Source organism: Amblyomma mixtum, chromosome 2 (assembly GCF_055824585.1).
Source record: "Amblyomma mixtum isolate Tamu chromosome 2, ASM5582458v1, whole genome shotgun sequence".
NCBI classification, from domain to species: Eukaryota; Metazoa; Arthropoda; class Arachnida; order Ixodida; family Ixodidae; genus Amblyomma; species Amblyomma mixtum.
Window position 1 is genome coordinate 80,821,144 of NC_143013.1, and position 24,874 is coordinate 80,846,017.

General features: G+C 48.4%; 1 protein-coding gene across 4 annotated transcripts in view; it reads left to right on the forward strand.

Annotated features, from left to right (window-relative positions):
- The window catches only part of LOC149359864 (metabotropic glutamate receptor 5-like), a 469,646-nt gene that overhangs the window by 430,799 nt on the left and 13,973 nt on the right, over positions 1-24,874 (forward strand). For all 4 annotated transcript variants that reach the window (XM_089571977.1, XM_089571976.1, XM_089571974.1 and 1 more), the window contains 3 exons: positions 5,583-5,709; positions 6,625-6,946; positions 9,851-10,483. In XM_089571977.1, coding sequence (XP_089428103.1) covers positions 5,583-5,709; positions 6,625-6,946; positions 9,851-10,483 — 1,082 coding nt within the window. The remainder of the gene's footprint in view (positions 1-5,582; positions 5,710-6,624; positions 6,947-9,850; positions 10,484-24,874) is intronic.

A 24,874-nucleotide genomic window follows, 5' to 3' on the forward strand; every position in this document is an offset into this window, starting at 1 on the left:
GGACCAAAAAGACCCGGAACAATTAACAGGCGACTTCCTTGGCCATCCGCCTCAGCTGCGGGAGGTGGTTGGTTTGAAACCCACCATCGGACAGAAATGGGTAAAAAGCGTCTCTCAGCCATGCTCCGGCTTCTTTCTTTCATGTCACATCACAAATAACGCTAAAACATTCGCATTACACGATCTGTGATTTTTTTTTTTTAACCGTTCTGGGATTTTTTGATAAACCCGCTTTCAATTCTCGCTTCTGCTCTTTGCCTTGCCCTTCTGATCGCTGGTTTCATGATGATATTCTTACCAATCGACAACCAAGTGACTATCGCTGCTCTTGAAGACGACAACGCTGTAAGTTGGTGTGCGTGAGCGTTCGTCAAGCCTAAGGTGTCGTTGAGTTCCTCTCAGGGCTGCACAGCTCTTTATAGAGACTTCTCCATAACTATGTTTTCTTGTCAACCAATGTAGTGCATCTCTGCGAAGGGTGTCAGGTGTTTGAAGTGTTTCATTAAGAACCATTTCGAAACCATTTTATTTTTCACATGTTCTTAAGCCTTAGCTGCATATGAGAGTTTCTTCATCATTTATGACGTCACCGTCTTCGTCTTACTATGTCGTAAACCAGCATTCTAGCGTTAATCTGCAGGGTAACACGAATATTATACAAGTGGACCAATCGGCAACGTGCCCTTTGTGGTCACGAAGTCTAGGGAGGCCTGGCTAACGCGTGGACGTTGGAGTGGCATTTAAAATAATTGACGGAACATTGACCCTTGTGACTGCGAATTTCAGCCACAGTTGGGATGGTACGAAATGCCGATGCGAGTCAGGACGTTTTGTAACTCTGGGTACGGGTGTAGAATGTCTATTGCATTTATGCCGCTACACTCTCATTAGCGGCACGAATAAGCTATGGCGAATGCCTCGTGGCGGCATAAGTGACGTCATTGTACTAAGCAGCGTGGCGCGTTTTCATGACAGAATGCATGACGTAGCTCCGGTGTGACCATTCAGCACGATGCGTTGCAACTGGTGTGTTACACCAACGACATCAACGCCGCGTAAAACGGAAATATGCCCTTTACAGCTGTCGCAGTAAAATGGTCGTGGGGGGGGGGGGGGGGGGGGGGGGGGGTTCGGCTGTCGTTGTCAATTCGTCGCCGCGGTGGAAGTGGAAGTGTCTGCGTTAATTTTCATTTCTTTACTAATGTTAACGTTCTTATCACTTCCTTTCAAGAAGGATTGTGCTAGCGCTGCATTCAGATTGAATGGCTTGAAGAGCAAGTCATCAGTCACCGCGATGGCTGAGTTCCCTTAGTCGTAACCTCCCTGCTAAGCGCACTCCGTCGAGGATCCTAACGCGGTCTCGGTGGCCGCCCTACGATCGAGACGAAATACAAAATACTCGCGTAGCTGAGGTTTCGGCTCACGCTAAAGAACACTTAGCAATTATAAATAAACCGAAGCCCATCGCCACTGCTTGTTTTACAGTCCATGGCGTTGTATCGGCGCGTAGAAACCGATCAACCCAAGAGTTTCAGCAATTCATTTCTTCTTTCTTTGAAAATCACCGCGCGATTAACGACGTCTGGCCGCATTTCACGGATGGCGCACCAATCGCTCCACCTCTCACTCCGAGGAGCCGACGTCGAGACCATCCTCGCCCCAGCGCTGCGCTCCTAACACCGGACCTGTCACAACCTGTTGGCGACTGTCAGTGTCCGCGGCTCGCACCAACGGCTGCTCCCTATAGAAGAAGGCGTGCGTTACTAGAGGGAAAGAGCAAGTGAAGAGGGACGCGTAGGGCTGGGCTTGAAAGATGCTCCGAGAAACGCGGAAAGACGTGCAGAGGCGAGAGCTCCCGCCAAGCTCCTTCTCCGCAAGGCTGCCTGGGGGCTCGCGAGAGAGGGCGGAAACCTTCCGAAGCGAAGGAACAAGAAAGGAGCAGGCTCCTCCATTTCCCGCACCGCGGGGCCCGAAAAGCGTGTTGCGCAGCCCGGACACGTGGAAGCCAGTCGAATGATCCCGGGAGACACGGAGGCGGCCAGCAAATAACAATCGGCTGTGTAACGAGTTCCCGCTAGACCGGCCTCGCAGGGCCCCGAATCCTGGAGATGGAGGAGCGGGACAGTGCGCTCGTCTTTTCGCTGTTTGTTTTTATTTATTTACTTACTTCTGCTGACAGTAATCATGGCCGGATATCGGGAAGGGAAGAGGAGGCTGCCGCTGGGGGCCTAATGTGTGCGGATATACGGCTGACTCCCTCTGTGGGAGACAGAAGTCAACGACGCCCGGCCCCAGCGCGCGACAAGCCAGCGACTACGAGGAGATGTGTGACTTCCGCGTAGGCTGAACCGTCTTCCGAGAGGTTTTAAAGGGGCCGGCGAGGATTTGTGGGCGCTCGGCTTCCGTACAACACAGCGCGTGTGTTGTACGTTCCTCTCTTTGTCGTGTGTTTGCGCTGTTTCCTTTCAAGCAATGTTTAACCAACTAGCCCGCAAGAGCACCCTCGTATATTTCTGTGTTTTAACTAAACAAAATTATCCGTCTGCTTTCCTCATTCATTGTATATTGATCAAGGGTTGTACTGTACAATACTTTTGTAACATGCACTGTTCCCTGGTAACATTCCCCGTTTGTTATATATTGGGTTTTAGATTTTTTTCTCAGATTCTACTATGCCTAATAAAAAATTCAAGCTCCAGGATGCTGGAATAAATCCCGTTTCAACTCAACCTTTTTTTTTTGGCCGCTGGAAGTTTCATTGTATGTATTTTGCAGCAAGACTTAACAAGTCATTGTACTTTTTAACCAAGAAAGCATGTTGTGATTGAAATTATTAGTCATTGGTCGATAAGGCAATTAGTACGTCCACTTCCGGCCTTTCACTCTACAGCAAGGGACACGTAATGAATCGAAATCCGCGATGCTGCTCGTGATCGCAGCGTTTCACGTTACTACCTGATTTTTCACTCTCGTTTTTTGTAAATTCCTTTGCTAATACTGCACCGCATTGAAACTGCCGTTAACCAACGTACTCTCAAGCATGCTTCAGCAGGCATCTCAGCGCGAAATACTCATCCGCTGAGGTGAGGGCGCCACCATCGCGTTCCCGGTTCGGAGTCACTACTCCGAACGGCGCTTCTCGCGTTCGTTTTCTCCTGTCGTCTCGGCCCGCGCTCTAATCCAGCCAGCCCCTCTCTCTCTCTCGGCTCTCTGTATCAGCGTCCCCCGGGGCAAAGGATGCCGCTACGGGCACTGGGGGCTTTCACGGGACTCTGATGGCGTCGTGGAGCGCGCGCGATTTCTTTATACTCTGCGGAGTCGATAAGAGAGACGCCGCGAGTCTGTTGCCTGCGCTTGGCGTCATTCTCTTCCTCGGCTGGTTAATGGGAAAACGTGCAGCGACTGTGATTTCCGCCCACATTTTCTTCCCTTTTTCTTTGCTTTCTGTCTATTTCACCTCTTTGATCAACAACTCGCCAGCGGTGAAGAAGGGTCGAAAGATAAAGAGCTGAGATAGAGAGGAACCTGATGATTGAGCTTGCTCAATTGAGCTCTGATGGGTGTCGGGTCGGGTACTGTAGCACGGAAAGCACGTTGGCGCTTCGAGTGCTGCTCTGGAGGGAGATTTTGTTATCCGAACTTGGGTGATAGCTAGTTCGGTCGGTTGATTGGTTTGCGGGTTCTTGGTATTGACCCGGAGATCAGAGAAAGCAGGGGGGAAGGGGCGCGGGGGGGGGGGGGGGGGGGGGAGAGCAATTATTCGCCACGGTAGCTGGGACGAACTAGGTTTAATGCGGAGGTTCGACAATACAAGAAAATCGCCTGTATATGCAGCAAAGACGCGGCGGCTTTAGTGCGTGACGGATAGCTAAAGCATACTGGGAAAATCTAGTATCTATGTGCGCACAACTTGGTGAGCATACTTGTCCATATTTACAGATGGGGCTCATTAAGGAAAGGACATTTAAGCTCTGCCTTAAGGGTATGAAGCGATAGCTTAATGGGTTGATTCTCATATATGCATTCTCTACATTCATAGATCCGTGGAAGTCCTCATGCCCCTCCTAGTGCAGTGATGCAGTGGTTTAGCAATGCGCCACTGCCCTGCGATGACAGGTGCTCCCAGCGGTGGGCCTTGTGCGGCCCGGGCTGCTGTTCCCGAGCGACCAGTCATTAATTTAACTGCCACCTGCCACGGTGGGCAGTTTGCTCCCAATCCGGTGGGCAGGTTGTGATGAGGCCGCAAGGTCACGTGACCTAGGTGGCATATCTGCCTCCTATAGGTTGCTCTCTGGGCATCACCTGCCATAGTCATGCTCGTGATTTTTCGCGCACAACACTGACACCGGATTCTCTGGTGAACAAGGCCTTTAACGCTATCGCGTTAATACTTAAAGGACACCTGATTACCATTAACTCTGACAATGCTACAGCATAAGAACGTCACTGTGAGCTTCAATGGACGCCTACACGTGCCGTACAAGTAGAGAGGGGATTTCCTTCTCTTCACTTTTCCATCTGCCAGCCGTGGCAGGTTGAAGATGGTTCTTCTGTGTACCAACCTTGGCAGGTGACAGGGTTCTTGCCATGGAAACCACCTTCCAGTCTCTCTCTCGTGTACTTTGGAAGAGAAGAGGGGGTTTCCCTCTCTACATTCTGTCACCTGCCAACCGTGGGAGGTCGTAGCTGGCTGTTACGTGTACCAGCCTTGGCAAGTGGCTCTTGCCACCTGACAAGTTGTCACTTGCCACCTCTAAGATGGCAAAGCGTGACGCCGCCAGTGGTTGCGAAGACATGGGACTTTGAAATGGGACATCTGCATTGTGCATCTTGTGCAGAATTCGTTGCTCTAGTATCTCTTCCTCGTGGTCAGAATTTCTTGCGTTCGGAAATAGTTTCGTAAAACAATGCTTTCGTTGCTCATAAAGATCACAAGTTTTCAGCCTTGCACAACGGCAGAACACAATCTCATTTGATCCTGTTGACTGCGCCAGTATGTGGTGGCCCCCTCATGGATGCGACACAATGACAACTCTTTCTGAACTCATATCTTTTATATGCAGATGTATTCTTGTCGGCGCGAGGACCACTAAACGAAAGAATGCCTCCTATGTGCAACACTATGCCAAGCGCCGCCTCATCATAGCTCACTTTGTAGCTCACTTGAATAACATTGGCATGCGTCATCAGGAGAATAAGTTATCTTCAGCTAACGACATACCAGGCCGACACCGATTCCATTCAGCTCATCGAAAGTTCCTTTTACATCTGCCGTTGTAAAAGAGAACAAAAAAGAACCATGTGCGATTAAAGGAGCATACATTTTCTTTTTTTTTTAAGCGGAAACGCTCTCCTCAACGTTCGCAAGGCGGACCAGTGTTTGAAACCCAAGTTTTCTTACAAGCCTCTTTTGCTGGTCCTCTTATGTGGGAGACAGAAGGTGGTGCTTTGTCCAGTTTGTATTTTTCTTTACATGAGCTACAGTAATACTTGGGCATGTGTATGAGAGAGAGAAAGAGAGAAATGTAGAAAGAGGAAGAGACGACAGCAATAAGCACACACGCGGTACCTCATGTTTCCAGAGCATTCACTCGGAGACGATGAAATGCTGCTGGAACTGCGTGGCCTGCAAAGAGAACCAGTACGTCAAGGACGACTACACGTGCCTGGACTGCGAGAGGGGATGGTGGCCCAACGAGAATCTTACAGGTGAGATGCGAAGCAGCTGTAGCCCTTTCAGTGGAAGCCGCCGCGTTTCGCGTACGGCGACGTTTCGCCGTCAAGGTGTGCCTTGGCAATGGCATTTGTAATCGGGGGGAACTTTTTGCCGTTGTCTTGGAACGCGAGATGACAGTTTCCGCACGTTCTGTTCCTCTCACGCTCTCGTGAGGTACTCGATAAGCGTGAAAAGCATCGTGTCGCGCTAGTGGGTAGATTTTGCTGAATAGCCACAGGTCTGCGGAAATAACAGGTACATGTTTATTCGGTTATGCATTGTTGTTCTAGCGCTGAAATAGTAAGACACGATCGAAGATTAGTTTTCAAGTAGTGAGTGTAGACCGAGAGACGTTTCGCATGGCTGAAAGTCGTTCTTCAGAACTTGTCTCGTTGTTAGCTGCAGACGATATAGCAGTTTCTGTTCTGTATTTGAGGCTTTTCCGTACCACTTTGTTGCCTTAGTGATAAAAAAATATTTTAAACACGCACAGAAAGAAGGCATTTTCATTATGCACACAGGGATAGAGTTCTGAAAAGACGTCCAGAGTTTTACTGTACTGAACCAATTAATGCTGAGGTGACTAAATTAATGCTAATAAAATATCGGGTGTACGTCTCGCATAAATTTTCCTGCCATGCGAGCTTTGTTGGCTGAAACGCTTGTTGATGCCACCATTTCGGCAAGGAACTACGGTACGAATGGGGAGAGAGCTGACCTGTATCCAGTGTAATATCCCAGCGCAACCCAATTCTCGAGTGCTGCGAACAGCACGCATGCTGAAGCCACTTTTTAGATCAGTCACGACCGTAGCAGGAACCTAGCCTATTTTACACACTCACCCACGTACTGCCTGTCCAGCTAACCACATCGCCCCCTCCCCGCCCCCTTTGGCTGAACGTGAACAGGCTGCGACCGCATCCCGGAGGAGTACATCCGCTGGACGGACAGCCAGTCTCTGGCGGCGATGAGCATCGCCTGCCTCGGCCTGCTCGCCACTCTGGCCGCCATGATCATCTTTATCCGCCACAACGACACGCCTGTGGTGAAGAGCTCGACGCGGGAACTGTCCTACATCATCCTGGTCGGCATGTTCCTCTGCCACGGCACCACGTTCGCGCTGCTGGCAAAGCCCACGGCGCTGACTTGCTTCGTCACCCGCGTGCTGCCAGGGCTGAGCTTCGCCATGATCTACGCGGCCCTGGTCACCAAGACCAACCGAATCGCCAGGTATGCTTCATGTCTCCCTTCTTCCTCTCAGGCAACGCGCCATTTTGTTGGAGTACTGTCTCGCGTGCCTAAGATCTCGAGACGTTGGTCGTGAGAACTGAGATCATTATGGAGGCCAGGGACTCTGCGAGCCGTAATAACCGCAAAATAAAAGTGCGAAGACTGAACTCGTACAGAATAAGACAGAGGTTGGCAAGCAAGGCGTGGTAAGCAAGGGTGAGGTGCAGAGGAAACTTCTGGAAAACTTTCAAATGCTCTTTTAAAGCAGCTTTTACAGTGCGAGTTCGCTACTTTGCTTCAAAAGTTGCAAGTGCTACTCGGATCGCTTGGCGTCATGTATGATAGTAGTTTATAACGGAACGTAGGGGACTCCGTGAGGCTCGAATTAAGAGTTGGACGACTGAGCCCTGTCAGACACAGACAGGTGGCGGTAAATCAAACTCTAGTCAGTTTACCGTGAACTTAACACATATCGCTTCAGTACCAGAGTAGATAGTGTGATCTGCAGAGAGCACTCCAGACTCATTTTTCAAGTGCTGTTGTGTGCGTATGCCATCAAAGAAGTGGCGGCGTAGCGTTTTTGGCGTATGGTGCTGAAATTGCGACCGTTGACTTCGCTCAAGAAGGGAGACCCTTATCGTTTGGTTTTATACGTACGTACGATCACATGCATTCAAATGCACGCTCCTTTCTTCCTTTCTTTCTTTTCACTTTCATTCTTCCTGCTTTCTCTCTCTTTTCCTTTCTTTCTTTATCTCTTTCCCTCTTTCCTTTTTCTATTTCCTCCTTTTTTTCTTTCCTTCCTACTTTATTTCTTTGTTCTCTCCTTCCTTTTTTCTTTTCTTGTAGCGGCCAATAAACTACAAGCTGCCACTTTTTGCATGTTTCGAGATTTTTTTTTTTTTCACGCAAAGTGAGAAGACTAAAATAACAGTAGTCTCGTGCGTCATTAAACTGCCGAATATTTCAGTCCGAAAGGTAACTGTAGCTGCAACGGGCTGTGAATGAAAGACCAGTATAAGCTTCCCTGCCATAGTCCCGAAACATGCCTTCGCATCTGCAGGCGTATTTTTTGGATTACGTGTAACTTTTAAGAACTCTAAAGACTCCACAGCGCGTTCATTAGCAATGGCATACCTGGCTTTACGTTTCAAGTCTTCTGAACATCACGGGAGACTCAACTAGAAAAGTACACTTCTCATTACTGCAAAGCCACGTGCGGTTCATTAGTACGGAATCAAAATCTTTGTAGCCAGTATTTTTCCGGCTTCTTTTTCTTCCTTTTTTTTTACCCGTCCCCGAAGGAATGTCGGCATTAAGCATCTGTAAGTAGGAATCCTTTAGCTTTGAGGATTTTCCTCGCGGAGTCACCGAAAGAGAGGACTTTAATACATTACTAATAAAATGCATTACTCATAAATGTCGCTCTTATTGCGTGCAAAGGCAGTTCACGAAACGTGCGTCTGCTGTTGACCTATTGTCGGAGGGAGATTCTGACGGTAATCATTACCGTGGGAGGTCCGCAGCTACTCAGCCGTTTCGATTTTGACGAAAAATAAAACAAAAACACAATGAGGACGAGCCGCATTTGCTAGTTCAACCTGTCGGTGCCTTTAAACTTTCTTGTCTGGCAACGGCCTTAATGACGTTCTGTAATTATTTCTCTTTTTGCTCTGTGCCACTGTAACCTCAACTGCAATATTAATCATAACTTTGCAGGAGGGAGTGGAACAAACCAAACAGGGCAAGCTTTTTCATTCATCTACGTATAATGCGTATTCCGGGCACTCATCAGTCTTTCATTTGCATAGCGTTGAGCATGACACTAAGACGCGGCCGGCCAGATATTAGCAGTTTTCGAAGAATGCAGTTTTTCCCTAGGCAACGTATGAAAAATGCCGACGGTATTTATAAAGCGCCCAGATTATGGCGCAGTAGCGGTGGCACAGAATTGTCCGGAAAATAAAACGGCCCTTCTACGTATAAACACCGAGTATATCTTTTACCGTTAACACTTTCTTATGCTCGGTTTACTGTCCCCCTTTCACCTATTCTCGTCACAATATATCTATGAGCTGTGCTGATACAACTTTTCTAAAATCTCGCCACATTACTGTTGTGGCGAGAGGCAGCCATCTTAAGACAGTAATTGAAGGCGCCAAAATTTAAAACCTTTGTTAATTAAGTTCCACATTTCTCAATTTTTAGCCAATGATAGTGTCAAAATCGTGTGGGGCGTTGAAGTCTTTAGCTCCCTTTATCGTGGCCTTCAGAAGTTTTGTTCCAACGCTCTCAACCCAATAGGCAGTTATCTCAAGGTGCGAACAGTCACATCACTCGTGCCGTCGATACGACCCGTTATCGTCAACACGTAGATAACCAACCTCCTAAACAAGCAATCTAGGTATAGTCTTTAAGTTGTCTTCTCTACATAGCAAATGTTTTTACAACGGCGGAACATAGCTTTTCTATTGCAAAAAATAATCTTGCTGTAATCAATCGTCCTGAACATGCGCCAACTCCGGCTCCGTCTGCGCTGATTATGAAGTCTTTCGAACGCATTAGAGGACGCAATATTTCGAGAACGCGCTTTTCCGCCACTGTCTTTTGTTGCACGAGGAGGTCAACTCCGGAAGAACGCAGCCATACTCGGTGCTATTTAATAACTTGGCTGCGTTGTGAATGTCCAGCTGCCACCAGTTCATCTGTAAACTAAACAACAACACTTGCACATAAGAAATGGTCTGAGCAGCCGGCATCTTGGTGCCAGCTATCGTTATAAGCCGCCGGGTAAATGGCTTCGTGAAACCTCCCCGACTCTCGGAGGCCAGCCGCAAAGCCTCCTGTGCGTTGGTCAACACAGCGGGTGCAAGTCCTCAAGCGATCCCTCCATCACTCTCGCAGGATCCTGGCCGGATCCAAGAAGAAGATCATCACCAAGAAGCCCCGCTTCATGAGCGCCACCGCCCAGGTGGTCATCACGTGGCTGCTCATATCGGTGGAGGCCGCCATCATCGGGGCCATGGTGGTGCTCGAGCCGCCGGACTTCATGTTCGCCTATCCGGCGCTGGACCGCGTCAAGCTCATCTGCAACACCACCACGCTGGGCATCATCGCGCCGCTGGGCTTCGACTTCTTCCTCATCGCCATGTGCACCGTGTACGCCGTCAAGACGCGCAACGTGCCCGAGAACTTCAACGAGGCCAAGTTCATCGGCTTCACCATGTACACGACGCTGGTCATCTGGGCCGCGTTCGTGCCCATCTACTTCGGTAGCAAGCACAAGGTGATCACGCTCTGCCTCTGCATCAGCTTCTCGGCCGAGGTGGCCCTGGTGCTGCTCTTCATGCCTCGCGTCTACATCATCCTCTTCCGGCCGGACAAGAACAACCGCAGCGCATTCACCACGGCCAAGGACGTGCGCTGCCACATCGGGTACATGAACTCCAACATGGCCGCGGCCCAGGCGGCGGGGGCCTCGGCCGTCTCCAGGAACTCGTCCCACTCGGCCTCCGAGTTCTCCATGGAGTCGCCCAGGTGGGTTGCACGCTTCTCTTCGTATTCGTTGTCTCATTAGAACTACCCTTAGCGTCACTAGTTGTAAATGAAAACCCTCGCGTTCACTCACTGGCCAAACAAAAAAAAGTTATCTGTGTGGGAGTGAAGTTCGCGGTGCCGTGTTTTGTTTGCTGCATCCGGTCGCTTTATGGGAATGCCCATTAAGTCCCTTTTCTTGGGCCCTCCGCACAGAAAGGGGTCAGTGAACCCAGCGGGAGAACGGAGGCGCCGAATGGCGGGGGATTACAGGAGACGTCAAACTCCCCTCATGGACTCAGTCGTTAGGCGGCATCCTGTGTGCACGTGTGTACGGCGAGGCTGACCCGCGCCACAGTGCGTGGCTCTTTGTACCATGTCTGCAGCGGCATGCTTTGACATATTGTCACGCTAGCTGCAGGCATGAGTAGCGACGACGAGAAACAGATGAGTTGAAATGGCGTTCCTCGAACTTGGCGGCAACCGGACTTTGGGAAAGCGAGTGTTCGCGAAGCTCGCAGCGGGAAAGCATAATTATCTGAAATCGTGATGGTGGAAAGTGTGCATATGTGTACAGTGTCGCGATGAGTTACCTTCTTTCCCCAATCATTCATTGGTTGTGTTATTCTTTCCCCAATTGCTGATTGGTGGTATTTTCCTTTCCCCAATAAGTTATTGGGTGGATGTTTGTATAGTACTTGATTGGTTATTCTCCCACCGAGGGCGGGGACATAGGATTTAAAACCCGCTGCTTCGGCAGGACCGAGGGCTGGTTTCGTCACCTAGAACTGCGAGCCAGTCAAGTGTAAATATGTTTTCTCCTTGCTTGTATCCTCCTTTGTGCTTTTAATTGTTATAAAAAGTTAACCTCTCCTGAAGTGTCCTCTTGCAATGTGATTGAGCAAAACGAATCCGCAAGACGTCAAGAATCCTTCAACAATCATCATTAACTAAATTTCCCTCTACGAGATCAAGAGAGAGGGAATCCAACTGGCGCTGTCGACAGGATTTGCTACGTCTTCCTGCTCGAGGTATCTGACGGAGGGGCGGAGGATCAAGTCGGTGGACAAGCTGCAGAGCGGTACGTCCTAAAGGAGGAACGTCAGCGTCATAGAGCGACGTTGAAAGCTTCATGAGACTGCTGGTTAATGTCAACGGGACGTAGGAGGCTCAAGTCAGCAAGAAGCTGAAGGAGCCAGGCGACCGACGTGTCGTGGAGGTGCCAAATCCGTGAGCTGCGGAAGGAACCAGGCGTCCGCGTTGAGGTTCAAGAGAAGAACCAGGCGACCAGCAAGTCAAACGAGGCAGGACAAGTCAGCGAGCTGCTGTGAGAGCCGGGGCTCAACTCAACTCATCCGCATCAAGGAGCCCGCTGTCGTCACTCAGGGCGACGAGATTGCCGTGGCAGAGGAAAGCAACCTGCGAGGTAGGAGACCTTTCTGCTTCCTCCGAATTCACCATGTCGGTGTAGTGTTTTCGTGCTATAAACGATAGCACGGAAAAGGGAGATGGCTGCCGTACGGTATAATCGGGAGGGCATTATGCGACGCGTTGAGGTTGAGCAGAAGGCAGAGCAGCTGCTGGAGATTGAGAAGCTGAAACTTCTCATTGAGCAAGAAAAGTTAAAGCTTGCGCAGATGCAATCGAAATTAAAGCACGGACCGAAAATTGCTAGCGCGATCCAATTTGCTGCAATTCAATGCTTTGATTGCATGAAATTTGGGCATCTAATGATTAACTGCCCGAACTCGAAGCGAGAACAAAGTGTTCCGGTTGTAAGGAGAGAGGTGTGCAAACTAGTAGCCCATGTGGAAATGCTGGTGCCTGAGAGGCTGTGTTCCCAATCGGAGATCATTGTTGAGAAGGCCAGTCAATCAGATAAGACAGAGGACCAGGCATGCGGCGATTTGCGTACCAAAGGTAAGCGTTCTGAAACCTGTGTCGCCTCAGGGACCGAAATAGCGGTTAGGCAGCAGGGCCCAATCGGGTGTGCCGTGCCAGAAGAGATGGCTGAGGGCATAGGGACGTTGTTCGCGCCTGTGAAGCTCTGCCTGTCAGAGCAAACTGAGATAAAGCAGACCCAGGAGGCACATGAGTGCATTGTTTGTGAACAGGAGTTCAGCATTGGGCCAGAACAGGTTGACGCAAACTCTGGGGCAGCTGTAATGCTCGACGAAGAGGTAGAGCAGGTACGAATAGAGGCAACACTCTTTGCAGGCGAAGGTAAGCTGGCTGCCAAAGATGAATCGGTTAGCCAGCCGGAGCTGACACTCTGCGCAGTGACAGCAGATGTAGCTGATGGTGTAGCGAAGTTGTTAACACTTGAGACGCACTCGCTGTTAGAGCAGACAGAAAGAGAGCGGCTACATGATGAAAATGAGAGAGCTGATTTTGAAGAACATTTCAAAATTCGAGACAAACCTGAGACGCCGGTAGAGCTTGAGGCTAATTCGGTAGCTGCAAAAGTTTTTGCAGCAGATTGTGAGCTAACAACGAGCGATGAGGCTGCATTTGATGCCGAGGAAGGAAGGAATGCGCTGTTGATCGCTTCAGTGGGTTTCGAAGCTGATAGGGAACTGCAGGACTGGAATAATGCACCCATCTCTTTATGTTTCGACATGAAGCAACATGCTTCATTATCAGCAGTGCGGAAGCGAGCTGCTGAAGGAACTATTGAGAAGAGAATGAACGAGGGGATGCTTTTCTTTGAAGAGAACATCGGCGAGCAGCCTTACAAAGAGCTAGCGCTATGCAGGGCGGCACGCGAGGTAGCTGATGACCGGCGTAACCCTAATGTGAATTCCAAAGGGGCGATCGCAAATGCGATGGCAGCAGTTTTCGTAGAGTGCATGGAGCAGGTGATCTCTGTCGATTTTGAGGAAAGCGACATGATCTATCTGATAGCGGCGGCAGCCTTTGCAACCGGCGCTGTGCCGGATAATTGTAAATTTTGGCCCAATTTTGTGGACAAAGCTCAACAGAAACTTGATGTTCTGTTTCGAGATGTAGGCGGATAGAAGTAATTTCTGCCCGTTTGGGGCACCGATCTGACATGGTGAATTCTGGAATGTGCAGATTGGTCTCCAGCCTTGTGTGTGCGGGTTGAAATATCCGCTGTGTGCGCGCATGTGTGCGTGCTGGTGTACTGATCGGACAGCCGGCGCATGTGTGCGTGTTGGTGGACTGACCGGACAGCCGACGTACGTGTGTGTGCGTGCGTATGTACTTTTGTTGTTGGACACCGTGGCTGAACTTTAATGTCCCACTGACAACAAGTGTCTGTGTGACATTCTTGGTTGGGAGGAGTGAAGTTCGCGGTGCCGTGTTTTGTTTGCTGCATCCGGTCGCTTTATGGGAATGCCCATTAAGTCCCTTTTCTTGGGCCCTCCGCACAGAAAGGGGTCAGTGAACCCAGCGGGAGAACGGAGGCGCCGAATGGCGGGGGATTACAGGAGACGTCAAACTCCCCTCATGGACTCAGTCGTTAGGCGGCATCCTGTGTGCACGTGTGTACGGCGAGGCTGACCCGCGCCACAGTGCGTGGCTCTTTGTACCATGTCTGCAGCGGCATGCTTTGACATATTGTCACGCTAGCTGCAGGCATGAGTAGCGACGACGAGAAACAGATGAGTTGAAATGGCGTTCCTCGAACTTGGCGGCAACCGGACTTTGGGAAAGCGAGTGTTCGCGAAGCTCGCAGCGGGAAAGCATAATTATCTGAAATCGTGATGGTGGAAAGTGTGCATATGTGTACAGTGTCGCGATGAGTTACCTTCTTTCCCCAATCATTCATTGGTTGTGTTATTCTTTCCCCAATTGCTGATTGGTGGTATTTTCCTTTCCCCAATAAGTTATTGGGTGGATGTTTGTATAGTACTTGATTGGTTATTCTCCCACCGAGGGCGGGGACATAGGATTTAAAACCCGCTGCTTCGGCAGGACCGAGGGCTGGTTTCGTCACCTAGAACTGCGAGCCAGTCAATTGTAAATATGTTTTCTCCTTGCTTGTATCCTCCTTTGTGCTTTTAATTGTTATAAAAAGTTAACCTCTCCTGAAGTGTCCTCTTGCAATGTGATTGAGCAATTCGAATCTTCAAGACATCAAGAATCCTTACAACCATCATCTTTAACCCAATTTCCCTCTACGAGATCTAGAGGGAATCCAACTGTGGGCCTCTCTTAAGTACAGATAGCTGCCATATCAAAAAGAAACAGCCAGTGGGCACTCAGAAAGGAATTTTGTTGTTATTTCGGCGCGGAAGTTGAAATCTCTCGTGAGCGTTACTCGTCAAATGCAAAACTATTTTGATAAAGGAAAGAAGTACTGTTGTCGCTCACATTTCGGAAGTAATCATTGCTTGAATGCTGAAAACATGTTCCATTTCAAATTGCTGCCTCCTGTACATGCTGGCCAGGGTGTTGATCTTGAGGATATGCATGTGATGTGCACATGGGCAGGTGATTTAGGCAGCCATGAAAGTGGGTGTGCTTCGTGCCGCTGGAGTGCAGAAAGCATGGATGCTTTTTTGAGTAGAGCAAGCGATGCTTACAGCGTCTAAGTGGCTGGAAGCAAGGCATCGCGATTCCTGATATAGTGCCAGCTAGAACACCCCCGCTGTACCTCGGCTTTGGCACACCACTTTGGCATGGGCCCGACACAGGCATACAATCCCAGCGTCAGTTCGTCCGTTCCCTGCGTTCTGGTTTGCGGTGGTTACTTCATGACTACCGAGCTACCCAGGCATAACTTTGTTTCAGTTTAGTTCGCCTAGACCGAATGAAAATTTTTTATGCATGCTGTAATGCTCCACACCATTCTTTCTTTATTCGATGAGCGTGGCTGAGCCTCCAACACAAGCAAGGAGTGCGGACCCAGCTGCCCGCCTGAAGCGGCGCACACCAGCCACCTCCTCACTACACTCTGCCCACCTTCGTCCTCCGGAAAAATTCTGCCTCTCGTGAGAGAGCTCGGCTTAGAGCAAATGCATTCATTAGAGGTCTAAGTAACCATCGAGGTTAAACCCAGCTGCTTTCACAGGATTGCCACATCAGATGTCTGACGTTCCATAATTTTTGTGCTTGTGACAGTGCGTTGCATTGACATCACGCGTTGACACTGACATCACTTAGCAGTAACCTAAGTTAGGACCTAGCCAATGCGTTAATGAAAACTTTGGTGGTAGTTTTTTTAGCAAGTACGCTGATAATTTAAAAGGAGGCCTTTATTTGTGTTTAAAGTGCGAGGTGGTTGTTGCGCCTGATTGGAATATCATAGGTATGTCGGAATATCGCGGGGCCATCATGTGAGGTTGCGGATTCGCGTCTTATGTGCAGGATACGGAAATTGTTAAGGCATCATATTGTGAAATCACGTTTTACATGGTTCTCATGTGGCATCGATTACGCCGTATACTTGGACAAAAGACGGGAAAGTAATGCTTCTCTATCGTGCCATTCCCCGTAAACTTGTGCTTTAGTAGGTAACGTACTGATTAAAATTACGTATCATCACGACGAGTCATTACACACGAACGAATCTATGAGAAAAAAAAGTGTGATCAAATTGAAGCTTGTTTCAGACATGCGGAATAAAGGGAATATTCTAGAGCTGTTTTCTTCGGGTCAGCCGTATAATAGATCGGAAACTGTGCCACTGCTCTAAGTACACTGGTCTTAGGTCAGCGCTTGTGCGAGTCCTCTGAATGCGACATATTTCACTTGGTTATGTTGTGTTGTTATGGGTTTTAAGGTGCATAAGCATGTTAGGCTATCGTGCACCAAACACAGGTATTTCATCCCGCTTCCTTCTTTTATTATACATACGTAATCAGCTAGTCGTACTCATCCCAAGCTAGACGTTTTCTTTAGGCGCTGGACGCGTGATCAAGTATACATTCCACTCTTCCAGAAGGAGCCTACGCGCGCAAAACCTGTGCTTTTTACATTCCACTCGAGACGGCCCTCCATGAGCAACAGAGAGGAATGTCATCCAAGTTGCAGTCTATACTTCTGCCGCTAGGTATGTGTCAAACACAGCCTGACTGGCGCAGGTCGTGCGAGACGTCTCAACAAAAATATTCGCACCAAGTTTCTGACCCGACTGCAGGGGAAAGAATTGGGAATAGAAAAAATGAAGAAACTAACAAAAATGTAGTTCTGCCTAGCGCACTTTCTCATTACACCGCGTAACTTTCAAGCGAATTCATGAGCCAGCAGCGACCCTCCACTTCGTGCACTCAAGCCCTAACACAGCTCGCGCACAACGTCCAATATTTATGCGAGACCAGCGCACACAAGTCCACGAAGCCCCGAAGCAGGTTTGTTTAGGGAGCTCTCGAAAAGTGCCCGCCCTCGCTCTTCATAAACCCTATATACGTGGCTTTACGGTCGCATGCATACCTGGGAAGCGCGGGGGATGAAGGGGAGAGGCGACCACGCGCCTACCTACTTCGTGGGAAAACAGAAATGAACCCTGAAAAACACCAAAAAAGCAGGAATCTACCCAATAGTAAATCATCTTCCCTCATGCACGGGCAAAACAAGCACGTCCGCCGCTCTCATTCTTGCAGCAGAGAAATAAGAAAGATGGGGAATATTGGGGAGGTAGGAGAGAACGGAAAATATTTTTTCTTCCATCCCTCGAAACAACGTCACTCGCAGCTGTCCCCGAGGCCGCCGAACGAAGGAGTATGCATGCATGCTTCATGACTCCCCATCTTTCCTTTCAAAGTCAGCCGCGCATGCAACAAGCTTGAATAGGGAGCGCGGCGCTGCCCCCCTCCTTCCCTATTTGCCCTTAACTTGAACGCATTCGCAGTGCCTCCGTTGAGATCTGTACAGCGCTGTAAAGACATAGGCGTGCGGTAGAAATCGAAATGCAGATCTGCGCAGCAGGGACAGGTGGGAGGGGGAAATGGGGAAAGGAAAGGCAAGGTACGTTCGGTGGTGGGGATGGATGGGGAAATGAGGTAGGTTGGGGGAAAAGCATATGGATATATAAGGTAGGTTTTATAAAGATGGGACCTGGTGTTCGCAAATAGGAACGCATGCTGCAGGCCAAATTGAAAGTGTAGGCGGAAAGCTGAAACAGCGGCATAATGGGGCGTCGTTAAAATCAGGGACTCTGAGGGAGCGGACGGCTCCCTGCACATTCGGTTGTGTGTTTTGTGGACCGTTTCGCTTGTGTATGTTCGTGTCGTGTGCTTGGCTGTTTGGGGTGTTTGTTATTCGAATGTGCGCGCGTGTGTTCTGTGGCGTTGCCGGTTGTTCGTACATGTTTGCAAATAGACAAAATTTAAACGGGCAGGTGGAACGTTGAATCGCGTGTTAGATGCAGCGGAGGCTTCTAGAACCTTCCAACGTACCGTTCGTCCTATGCGTCGCCACTCCAGCCGCTAGCTAACTACGGGGTTTTACGCTTTAGAGAAATTGATTTCTTATTGCCAGCCAACTATTTCTTGGTGTTTTCTGGTTAAATAATGTCCGTGTCTTTATGTGCTTCGTCGTTTTCCGCGGCGCTTGGGTGCCTTTTCACTGGTTTTCAGTTGCCTAAGTTATATGTTTTTGTTGAGCACTGTATCTTTTCCTCAAAACCAAAACACAATTCTGTAAATGCTTTCACTAGCCGATTCGACGCTTGCGGACCGTACTCGCATATCCCGGTGTAAATGACTGTTGATTACGCGCCGTTGTAACGCAACAACTGCTACAGAACTGCACCGCTGTTTGACTTAAGTTACCTGTAACTTTCACATCAGTTCCAGTGAATTGAAATTTTTTTACTGTTCCTCACACAGCAGTTGACTGTGACGGCGATTCTTCGGCCTCACGCTGCATTGTTTAAATATCAAAAGCACAAGGGTGAAATATAAGTTAAGGTAAACTAGCGATTTCGCTTCCTGCAGGTCTAACTATTGGCATTTTGGAAACAGTGTGCTTTTTGGTGCGCATTTAGAGATCGCGAGTTTGCTCATGCAGACACCGCCCGTTGAACCCAATGCGGGTTGAGTCGAATCGACAGGCAGGTCCGTGTAATGGCAGACTCAACCCGTTTCCTGTCGAGTCCATGTTGCAAGCACCGCCGAAGTCGCTTCAATAGCCTGAGTGACATGTTGTCTGATCACTCCTTGGCAAGCGCTGCAATGGCTCACTGGCTATGGCGTTCGGCCACGGGATTCTAGAAACAGAGAAGGCCTCTCCATTCCTCTTGTGATGTCATCGCACCTTGCCCTGTTGACCATACGATGCCATGAAATTAGACCACAAGGATCAAAGAATGGTGACCACCAAGATCATGGCGGCCGTCGCTTTTTGGGCCTTTTGGTCTAAGTTCACGGCATGGCATGATCAACCGAGCATGGCGTGTTCCACCGGGCATGGCATGATCCACCGGGCATGGCATTAGCCACCATGGTCGACGTGCCTGCTCTGAGGGTAGAAATGAACTGAACAGAATAAAATAAAAACGATTGCGGCCAGCAATAACTCAAAGAAGGTTGGAATTTCTAAATTTCTAAATTTCTCGCTATTCAGTCTGATCTGCGCAGCGTTCACGCTCTTCATGTGCCAGATAAGGCGCACTGATTGACAGTCACTTTATCCGGCAGCGATTCTATCGGTGCCTTCCCGTTCACGGCAGCATCCTGAAAAATAATCCAGCGTTTGCTTTTTAGACACATACGCGTAGACCAACTAGCTACACTGAAAGAAAAAAAAAAGTCGGAAAAAGGAAGACAGGTGACGTTAACGTTGCGTTGAAAAAAAATAAAAGCAATACCATCGCCGTAGCTGCAGAAACACGGATTGCAAGAGCCCAAGGGGTGAACCTACGCAGAGTTCCAGGCCCGTCAGTTGCGGTCCAGTCGATATGAGAAGTTGAGTTCCTCCTCTTCAAAACCATTTCTAGACTTTTTTTTTTCTCGCCAGATTCGTTCCTCGGTAGCACAGATTTTCTTTTTTTTATTTATTTTGGTATTTTCTGAGACGTGCCTTCCTCGCCACCGCTCCAAACGACTGCGACGTCTGTGCAGAATGGCTACTCGACGCGGCCCGCCGGTTCGCCATCTTGTTCCCTCCGTTCGTCACGCCTGCCCTTTCTCCCCCCGTTCCAACCCTCGTGCTTCTCGGACCGTCTGCTGCCGTTGCCTTCCGCTAATGATGTCCCCCGGATTTTACGCGCGCGATTTTTGTTGTGTTAACAGGCGCTGCTATGGCAACAGCCCCGCCTTCACATGTCTGCGCTGACTCGACTCGTTTTTTGTACAATTTGAGGCCGATCTGGGGCTACCCTGCGTTGCTTTTCGAGAGGTGCGCAAGCTCCCGTCTGCTTCTGCTTGGGGTCGTGACTGAGCACTTTTTGTGAAACCTTGGCGGTGCTCGTTTTCCCACAATCCGGTAAACCTAAACAACAGAAAATTCTCTGTCATCACAGTACATATTCCTGTAGAGTTTTTAAACTACGTTAATTCTGGTAGGAGAACGACAGCACCTTGTATAGAATCGCACATGGCGGTTAGCTTGGAACAACGAAACAAATAAACTGTACATAATAAAGCTAGCTTTAGGTGAATGGAAGCCTTGTACGCACCAGGAACGTTTCAAGGAAGTAATTCTATTCCGGCTTCGTATAGGACACACACACGTTACTCATTGCATTATAGTGACAAACAAGAAAAAGCTCTTTGTGAAAAGTGTGGCTAATGAATTATCATTAAATCACATTTTATTTTCATTCACGAAAGTCGAAAACCTAGGAAAAAGTATTACACAGTTTTATAATGAACGATGAACACATTACATTTAATGTTATTCTTGGGGGAAGAAGCAATTGTTGACATTTCTTGTGTGTTTAGCTTTTTAAGAGAACCAGGTTTTCTCCACCAACTCTAAATTATATCCGCTGCTTTGCTTCATTTTTTGATACACCTCAGCCACCTTCGCATTCCTGAGAAGAAGGCTGATGTTTCTATTTGATTGGTTGAGAGACTCAACATCCTTGCATAGCCAAGGGTGACTGCTGGTGAGACCCGACCTTCTTTAAAGCTTTCGCGGGTGAAATTCGATGGAGGCGAAATTATAGAGGCTCGTGTACTGTGCCATATCAGTGCACGTGAAAGGACCTCAGGGGGTAGAAATTTCAGGAGCCCTTCACTACGGCGCTTCTCACTGCATGTGCCGCTTTGGGACGTTAAACCCCATAAGCCACACCAAACTATTAGCCATTTATAATATTTATTTCCTCTGTCATCACTAGGTACCCGCTATACATTAGTGGCGCGGGAGAGTCCCAACCTAGGGTCTCAATCTACTGTCGGTCTGTCATCACTAGGTAATACAAACCAATGTTTTTGGCCATCTACACGACCGATTATTTTAATATTTCTATAAAATTCTGCAGAAAACAATTTCTCTGTACGTTGATCTCGGCGCATGAAAGCCTTAGTTGCCTATGTGCCATGAAACCCAACACAACCACGTCCTAATAGACTAAAATGCGGCAGTCGTTAAAGTACACTCGCTTACGCTAGACATCTACGGATAACATTCTATTCTCAGCATAACGTTACCAAAGCGTTCACAACGCTCCCTTCTTCGATAAAAACAGCAGCATTTCAGCGAGGCGCCCGTAATAAACGTCTACACCTCGGGTGACACGGGGAAGAGGAGTTTCGACGATGCGTCGACGACCTTGCGAAGTCGAGAAGACAGCACGCAACATATTGCGCATTTTCGAGCCCTCGCACGAACGCAGTCCGACAGCTTGGTACGTTCGTATTACAAAGAGGAATGCAACTCGTATTAGAAAAAGGAATACAACACACTGGGAGCTTCCAGGGCGAGCAGCGTCGCATCTCGTATATGAGCGCTACTATTGCGTACAGACCTCCCGTGACGTTTCAGCTTTCACCAGGGCCGCTAGGTCATCTCCGCGACGTGGGCACGGAGTTGAACACCGAGATTTTCACCCACGCAAGCGTCAGATAGAATCCGAGTTTATTTTTTCTGCTTTAATTTATTTTACTCGCTGCATCCCTAAACGCAGCAACGCTCTTCTATATGCGTTTGTGTGTTTTTCAGGTGTCAGTCACGCAAAGATATATCTATGGCTTCACGGGGAAATATGTTGCGGAAAGAGGAAGAATCCGGAAAAAAAAAAGCGAGCTATGAGAGGCGGGCAACTCGCAGTAACGTTTGAGGTGTGCCTGCCAGATGTCTGCGATCGATTCGGAGAAACACGCTCGCAAACAAACACACGCGAGTAAGGCTGGAAGGAAATGCCGCGCCACTGGATTCAGTATATATCTCGTGCCAGTTGGCCCCGGCGTACATCTAAGTCAAGCAATATCGTCGCTTGCACAAAATCTCTTGCTTTCTTTTCTGTACTAGCGCCCAAGCAGAAGCAAGAGAAAACAAAAACGTAAAAAAAAACGTTTGCATCTTAGTGAGTAACAGTCCGTAAGGGAAGTCACGCCCGGTGCGTACAGCAGAAACGGGAAAATTCATTTTACGCGCTCTGTATCAAAACATTACTAGCAATCTCGGTGCCTCGTCGAGATTGCTTCGGAAACTCGTATCCTTCAGCTGCAGCTTGGCGGGTAGGATATGCTAGAATTTCGATAAGGAAAAGCAGCCTACACGTATGCTCCTCTTTTTGTCCTTATTCCATCTTTCTATCTATATTCTGCTCATTCCAACGCGTGTCCGTCTAGTTCGCCCGCTTCATACGCAGCAGGTGACTTTTCCGAAAGGTCCCCCTCTAATAAAAAAAAAAACGCTTTGAAAAACATTTATCTTTTTTCTTCTTCTTTCACTTCATCTTTACTTTCTGCCCCTCTTCTGCGTGGGTGGGCACGTGTCTGGTGCCAGTAATTTTTATAATGTTTCCTGCGCACATGGTTATCTTTCAGAGAAAAAAAAATTAAGTAAATAAACGCATGCTCGCTTCTTTATCGTACTATTTAACTAGCCTGTATGGTAATCGTTTTTCTTTCCGCCTGGTTAGGCTTCGCTTTCAGGGGTCAATGCGAGAAATGACGAATAAGCAGCCCGGCGCTGCGCGCTATCGTTTCAGGTTTTCCTTTACGGCACGCAGCTCTCGTCTTGGCCTCATTAATTCCGTGCAGCGCTCGCAGAAATCGAGAACGTTGAAAAGCATGAGTGCTTCCTACATGCGCTGCTCGCATATCGCAAGAGCTTTTTTTTTTTTATAGAAGCTTGGAACTACAGATCTGGAATTTAAAAATTATTACGGCCTGCTCCAAACCTTTCTCAGGCAAGAAAGGCCACGGAAATTTCTTATAAAGACAACTTTCAACGTCGGAGTAGAGCAGCCATCGACAACGCAACTTCGGTTGTAATGGCACCTGCTGCACGCAATTAGGGGGCCAGTTAGCGGAAGTAACCGCCCCCTGCTCGGAGACTGGCGGATGCCGATAACGATGACCGACCTCATGGCTGTGGCTGCTGCGTTAAAGAAATCGATAAAAACGCCTGGAAGAGCGTTTAGTTTCCTGGTCATAAACATTAAAAACGCCTCTTTCAGGACAGGGGCGATAGTTCAAAGTTGGGGCGCTGGTGGATATATACCTCAGCCTTGGCCCTTGTTTCACAAGGCGTAGATAGCAGTATGCAGCCTTTGTGCTGAATACGAAGGTACGTACGCTCGCTGGTTTCGTGCATTCAGCGCATTCATGAGCGCACTTCTCCAGCATTCTCTCTGCCTTTAGATCGACGCTCAGAGCGGTGTCGCTCTCAAGTAATTGACAACCGCACGTCGGTTTAATTCGAAAGCTTGGTTTGGTTTATTGGGATTTAACGTCCCGAAGCAACTCAGGCGATGAGGGACGCCGTAGTGAAGGGCTCCAGAAATTTCGACCAGCTGGAGTTCTTTAACGTGCACTGACATCGCACAGTACACGGGCCTCTAGAATTTCGCCTTCATCGAAATTCGGCCGCCGCGGCCGGGATCGAACCCGCGTCTTCCGGGTCAGCAGCACTGAGCCACCGCGGCGGGGCCAATTCGAAAGCTTAGTCAAGCGGTCAGAGACAAGAACGCGGAGCAGGCTATCTTATGTCCCTGAATATCCTTCCCCGACAAGCTGTCCTGGTACTCGCCATAGAGTTTCTTACTGTTACCATAGAGTTTCTTACTATTACCTAGAGGGAAAGCTGGCGGCGCTGCACTTCAGCCACCATGGACGCTCAAAGCATCATGGGGCGGTGAGCAATTTGTTGCGGCACAGTTGTAATTTTTTGGGAACATGGAGTGGCACTACTAAGATGTTTCATTCCGAAAACGCTGTTCGTGTGTGCGCAGACGACTTTGGCGCGAACGCAGTGTGCAAAACTAATAGTAGTGAAAACGCGACGACACACGACGCCAATAAAAGGTTTCACTTTTCTGAAATGCCATTAAAAACCTCTTATAATGTTTAAGCAACAATATTTTTTTTGAAAACATTTTTACTTTTAAAAATGCGCCTGTTAATAACGAAATATTAGTTTTTATAGTGTTCATTACTTGGCCAATAGGAGAGCGAGTCGTCTCTTATTTTGGGCAATCTTTGCACTTAAATGCTTTTCTGCTCGTTTGTTGCAATCATTAGACAAGATATTGAATATTAGGACGTTCGTAGTTATCAAACAGCTTAATTTTTCTATTATTTTTTGGCAAAAAGTTGCAGTTCCGCAACAAGTAGCTCACCGCCCCATGATGCTTTGAGCGCCCATGGTGGCTGAAGTGGTCTCGAGGGGTCGCCATGCAAACTCGCATAGACAGGCTGTCAGCTTTCCCTCTAGGTAATAGTAAGAAACTCTATGACTGTTACCTAGAGGGAAAGCTGGAGCCCCTTCTATGGGAGTTTGCGTGGAGCCCCATCAAGACGACTTCAGCCACCATGGGCGCTCAGAGCATCATGGGCCGGTTAGCTACCGACTGCAGAACTATAACTTTTTACCAAAAGATAATGCAAAAATAAACGTTGTTCGGTAATAAAGAATGACCTAACATTCAATACCCTGTCTAATGATTGCAACAAATGAGCAGAAAAGCATGAATGCAAGCATGTGAATGCATGTGAATGCAAAAAAAAAACGAATTAATTAAGAGATGTCTCGCTCTCCTATTGGCGAAGTATTGAAGACTACAAAAACTAATATTTCGTAATTAAGAGCTGCACTCTTAAAAGACAATATGTTTTCAGAAAAATATATTATTGCTTAAACACTTTAGAAGGTTTTTTCAATGACATTTCGGAAAAAAGAAACCTTTTGTTGGCGACATGTGTTGTTGCGGTTTCGCTACTATGGCTTCTGCACACTGCGTTCGCGCCAGAGTCGTCTGCGCACACACGAACAGTGTTTTCGGAATGAAACGTCTTAGTAATGACACTCCCG